The 6,000-nt window shown below is 51.3% G+C and overlaps 1 protein-coding gene across 1 annotated transcript in view; it reads left to right on the top strand.

Moving 5' to 3' along the window:
• Window positions 1-6,000, top strand: part of PKD1L1 (polycystin 1 like 1, transient receptor potential channel interacting) — a 315,437-nt gene continuing 309,437 nt past the window's right edge. Inside the window, exon 1 of the mRNA XM_072153131.1 lies at window positions 1-252. Coding sequence (XP_072009232.1) covers window positions 138-252 — 115 coding nt within the window. The 5' untranslated portion in view covers window positions 1-137. The remainder of the gene's footprint in view (window positions 253-6,000) is intronic.

Genomic DNA, 6,000 nt, shown 5'->3' with positions numbered 1-6,000 from the left:
GGCTTCCTCCTGCAGGTGTGAGGAGGAGGAGGAGGAGGCGGCGGCTTCTGCCTGTAGTTACACCTGCTGCTGCTGCAGCCTGCCTCTCAGTGTGAGCCGAGTCCTCACTATGCTCTAAGTGTCTGGTCCGTCCTGAGATGGCAGAAGCGCCCCAGCAGCACAGATCCCGGGACGGGAGACCGTGCGCCGCCCATGCATTACTATTGCTGCTTCCGTTACTTCACTGTGTCCCCCTGTGGAGCTTTGAGACAGGTGAGTCTTACTCCGCTATTCTGTATGAAGTGTGCGGCAGCCGGCTTTCCACTGCTGATGACAAGGAGCTCCTGCTATCAGCAGGGCTCTGTGGTGATGTGCTGTGAGGCTGCCGGGCTCTGTGGTGATGCGCTGCGAGGCTGCCGGGCTCTGTGGTGATGCGCTGCCAGGCTGCCGGGCTCTGTGGTGATGCGCTGCCGGGCTCTGTGGTGATGCGCTGCCAGGCTGCCGGGCTCTGTGGTGATGCGCTGCGGGGCTCTGTGGTGATGCGCTGCGGGGCTCTGTGGTGATGCGCTGCCAGGCTGCGGGGCTCTGTGGTGATGCGCTGCCAGGCTGCCGGGCTCTGTGGTGATGCGCTGCCAGGCTGCCGGGCTCTGTGGTGATGCGCTGCCAGGCTGCCGGGCTCTGTGGTGATGCGCTGCCAGGCTGCCGGGCTCTGTGGTGATGCGCTGCCAGGCTGCCGGGCTCTGTGGTGATGCGCTGCCAGGCTGCCGGGCTCTGTGGTGATGCGCTGCCAGGCTGCCGGGCTCTGTGGTGATGCGCTGCCAGGCTGCCGGGCTCTGTGGTGATGCGCTGCCAGGCTGCCGGGCTCTGTGGTGATGCGCTGCCAGGCTGCCGGGCTCTGTGGTGATGCGCTGCCAGGCTGCCGGGCTCTGTGGTGATGCGCTGCCAGGCTGCGGGGCTCTGTGGTGATGCGCTGCGGGGCTCTGTGGTGATGCGCTGCGGGGCTCTGTGGTGATGCGCTGCGGGGCTCTGTGGTGATGCGCTGCGGGGCTCTGTGGTGATGCGCTGCGGGGCTCTGTGGTGATGCGCTGCCAGGCTGCGGGGCTCTGTGGTGATGCGCTGCCAGGCTGCGGGGCTCTGTGGTGATGCGCTGCGGGGCTCTGTGGTGATGCGCTGCCAGGCTGCCGGGCTCTGTGGTGATGCGCTGCCAGGCTGCCGGGCTCTGTGGTGATGCGCTGCCAGGCTGCCGGGCTCTGTGGTGATGCGCTGCCAGGCTGCCGGGCTCTGTGGTGATGCGCTGCCAGGCTGCCGGGCTCTGTGGTGATGCGCTGCCGGGCTCTGTGGTGATGCGCTGCCAGGCTGCGGGGCTCTGTGGTGACGCGCTGCCAGGCTGCGGGGCTCTGTGGTGACGCGCTGCCAGGCTGCGGGGCTCTGTGGTGACGCGCTGCCAGGCTGCGGGGCTCTGTGGTGACGCGCTGCCAGGCTGCGGGGCTCTGTGGTGACGCGCTGCCAGGCTGCGGGGCTCTGTGGTGACGCGCTGCCAGGCTGCGGGGCTCTGTGGTGACGCGCTGCCAGGCTGCGGGGCTCTGTGGTGACGCGCTGCCAGGCTGCGGGGCTCTGTGGTGACGCGCTGCCAGGCTGCGGGGCTCTGTGGTGACGCGCTGCCAGGCTGCGGGGCTCTGTGGTGACGCGCTGCCAGGCTGCGGGGCTCTGTGGTGACGCGCTGCCAGGCTGCCGGGCTCTGTGGTGACGCGCTGCCAGGCTGCGGGGCTCTGTGGTGACGCGCTGCCAGGCTGCCGGGCTCTGTGGTGACGCGCTGCCAGGCTGCCGGGCTCTGTGGTGACGCGCTGCCAGGCTGCCGGGCTCTGTGGTGAAGCGCTGCCGGGCTCTGTGGTGAAGCGCTGCCAGGCTGCCGGGCTCTGTGGTGAAGCGCTGCCAGGCTGCCGGGCTCTGTGGTGATGGGCTGCCGGGCTCTGTGGTGAAGCGCTGCCAGGCTGCCGGGCTCTGTGGTGAAGCGCTGCCAGGCTGCCGGGCTCTGTGGTGATGCGCTGCCGGGCTCTGTGGTGATGCGCTGCCGGGCTCTGTGGTGATGCGCTGCCAGGCTGCGGGGCTCTGTGGTGATGCGCTGCGGGGCTCTGTGGTGATGCGCTGCCAGGCTGCGGGGCTCTGCGGTGAAGGGCTGCCAGGCTGCCGGGCTCTGCGGTGAAGGGCTGCTAGGCTGCCGGGCTCTGCGGTGATGCGCTGCCGGGCTCTGCGGTGATGCGCTGCCGGGCTCTGCGGTGATGCGCTGCCGGGCTCTGCGGTGATGCGCTGCCGGGCTGCGGGGCTCTGTGTGGTGAGGTGATGGTAGCAGTGAAAACATTATCACACATGTACAGAGGAATGACTGGCTGATGAGCTAAAAGACAGGAGGCTTCAATTTACATCTCAATAAAGTGGTGCAGAACTTTTAATAGATGTACATTGGTAAAGTACCTGACATCCTGCCCCCTACATTTACACACTTATTACAAAAACCATGAGGGAAAGTTACCAACCTCTTTAAACTTGCTTTCTTCACTAATATGAACTGTGGACCATTTCTCCTCTGTCCACACAACATGCTCCTCAGGAAGGTAAGTTTAACCTTTTTGATTCTTTCTGCTAATGAAAGGTTTGGTGACTGCAGAGTGGACAGTCAGTCTAAATGCTCTGTTAAGGAGATCGCACTGGTTTCGGACGCCATCTTGACTACTGTCCGCTATCTTAGATACAGCGGCCATGTTCCCTGACCATTGTCAAGTTAATGTCATGATTCAAACTTCATTTTATGTAACCTGTTTGCTCGCCTGTCAGCTAATACCCTTTGACATTTAATGAGAAGCCAGTCTGTCCTTGATGCTGCATAATATTATGATTCTGGAGCCACTTATCTTCTTCTTCTTCTCAACAAATTAGTATAAACAATATCTGTGTACAAGGTCTCTGAGAACTGAGCACAATTAATTAACTTTTTTCCCAGAATGTGCTGATTACCAGTTGGAGTATACTATTCACGCCTACTTTTCTGTCTGTTATATATTATGCATTTTGAGATATTAAACGGGAGAAGATCTTTACATACACTAAGAGACTGACGTGTGTCTTAGTTTTGTGTTGAAGTTCCTGGTACCAGGACAGCCATGAAATGGTTAATTAGGACTCTCCTTACAAAAGTCAAGAGGGCTGTTGGGGCCCTGCATAAAAAAATCCCTATCATGCTATTAACGCCGAAGCCATTTTTCACCTTCCTGACACGGCCCTTTTTTTGAAATTTGCTCTGTGTCACTATAAGTGGTTATAACTTTGGAACACTTTGGTGGTATGTTTTGTGTTTATTTATGAAAAAAAACTGATATTTGTTGAAAATTTGTAAAAATTCTCGATTTTCGAAATTTGAAATGTTATACCTTTTCCACACATAGTCATAACAGCCAAAATAACTTGATGGGTAACATTAACCAAATGTCTTCTTTATGTTAACATGATTTTTATGCATCCTCTCCTCTCCTTTTTGTAAGATGTCACTGTAAGATGTTGAACTTTAGGTACGATTTTCCACAATAAACTCAAAATCTGACTATTGATGGACCTGCTCACATTAAGAGGCCTAAATAAAAGGACAACCCCTTTAATTACCCCATTATAGAAACTACACTCCTTAACATATGAAAAACAACTTTTATGAAGTTTGTTAACCATTCAATTGTTTTACAGGGCATAAAACAAAATCATGTGCAATGTAGAAATTTTAATTTTTTTTTTTTAGCTAAATGAATGTGTACAAATTTTCAGTGGATAAAATACCAAAACGCTCCACAAAGATTGATACCCAATCCCTCCCGAGTATAACAATCCCCCATATGTGGTGGTAACCTGCTGTATGGGCACACGCCAGGGCATCGAAGGGAAGCAGCGCCATTCAGAGCAGATTATGCAATGTCCCGTTTTAACGGCTATACAATCTTTACTTTTTTGGCAATTTGGACATATAAGGGCTTATTTTCTGCGACATGAGATGCGCTTTACAAATACTACATTTTAGTTGTCATTAGCTTATTGATGGGACTTTCTTTCTTCTTGTATATTTTTGAGGCCCTACACCATATCATAAACATATTATATTAATTCTATAGATCACTATGATTGCAATGATACCTCATTTATATAGTTTTTAAAATATATTTTTACAATTTACTGAAGAAAAACAAATGTAGAGAAAATCTTATTTATTTTCGCCATTTTTACGGAGACTTAGCATTAATATCTTTTGGTTGACAGAGCTGCTATTTTTTTGTGTTGAGTTGTCCTTTTCAGTGGTTCCAGTTTGGAACACATATCTTTTTTTTGATGACTTTTTAGGACATTTTTGTGAAGGGATGGGATTTTATGAAAAATTTACATTTTTGGCAAGTGTTTCGGGTTTTACTTTTATGGCGCTCATTGAGCGGGTCTAATAATGTTTCTCAGTTATTGTACAGATTGTTATGGACACAGCGATATCAAATATGAGGGGTCTCTTTGTTGTTTTTTTGGTTTTTTTTTTACTTAGCGTTATATAGATATATATGTTTGTATTTAGGGGACTTTTACTTCTTTTTATTAAAAAGTGCTTTAAACTTTTCTTTCCTTTTACAGGTTAGCTTGAACAAGCGACGCTCTGATTGCTTGTTCAGGCTCTTCTTCACCTAACACACACCTATTACCCTGTGTTCTGTAATACTCTGAGCAGTGTGCTACAACCGAAGGCAGAAGGCAGGACTCGGCTCGCGGAAGAAGCCGCGCTGCCCCGGGGCACTGGCAGAACCCTTGCATTTGTGCAGAAGACCGTTTAAGGGGATAATGCCCACGATCGGAGGAAACACCGATCGCCGGCGCTACAGACTGGGGCCAGGTGTAACATACAGCTGGCAACCGCAGCTTCTGGTACTAGCTCCATTCTGGAGCTGGTGCCAGAAGCATGAAGTAATAATAATGCTTAATGGGGGAACGCACCATCCACCATGCAGTACTATTAGGTCAAATGTCTGGAAGGGGTTAAACAAGGCAGATCCTTACCCTGTTCAGTGCTGAACTGGTGATCAATTCCAGATGCAGTGTTGAAACAATTACCCATGGAGATTCTCTACATTATTCTGTAGCATTTCATAGAAATCCCAGACTTGGAATGACCAACTTCTTTTGCTATGTCTGATGGGGTCACCCCCTCTGGACTTCATCTGGTCAACCTGCTACCAGAGGGTTTCAGTCACTTTGGAAAGGCACATCATGATTACAAAATCAGTGAAAACTGGAAAGTTAGGCTTCCAGTTAAGTAGGGGATGTCTGAGACACATTTGTGGCCAGGGGCTTCCTAAAAACATAAACTTGTATTTACCTTTCCGGTTCATTCCGGTGTCCCATGCTGCCATCTCTCTGGGCCGTGCCCCTGTTTTTTTAACAGGGGCACGGAAGCATTTGTCTTGAAGTATGTAGATCCAGCATTCACAGCATTGGTTGCAGGAAGATTGGACTGTTAGAGCAGGTGCCCAGCTGTCATTAGAACCATGCAGCACTTAGACTAGACTGATGGAGAAACCTCCTGTTCCAGCCTTAGGCCTCTTAGTGACTGACATAGAAACCCGAATTGGTGGCCACTAATCAATATTTGGTTAATTTGATACACAAATCTTGTTTGCATTTACAGAGGTCAGCTGTTCCCTGTAGTTCTTGACAAAGTTTGCACACACTGCAGCAGGATTTTGGCCCTCATCCCCATAGAGATCTTCTCCATATCTTTAAGTTTTTTGCTGGGCAGCATTGAGTTTGGGCTCCCCACAGGGATTTTTGATTAGGTTTACATCTTAAGACTGGCTAAGCCATTTCAGTAAATAATCTTATGGAGCCATCCCTTGCTGTGTGTTTTGGCTCATTGTCATGCTGGAAGACCCAGCCACGCAATACATGGCCCCATTCATCCTCCCTACAATACAGTGTAGTCGTCCTGTCCCTTTTGCAGAAAACACT

The sequence above is a fragment of the Engystomops pustulosus genome, chromosome 5 (assembly GCF_040894005.1).
Source record: "Engystomops pustulosus chromosome 5, aEngPut4.maternal, whole genome shotgun sequence".
NCBI lineage: Eukaryota > Metazoa > Chordata > Amphibia > Anura > Leptodactylidae > Engystomops > Engystomops pustulosus.
This window is presented reverse-complemented; position numbering and strand designations above follow the sequence as displayed.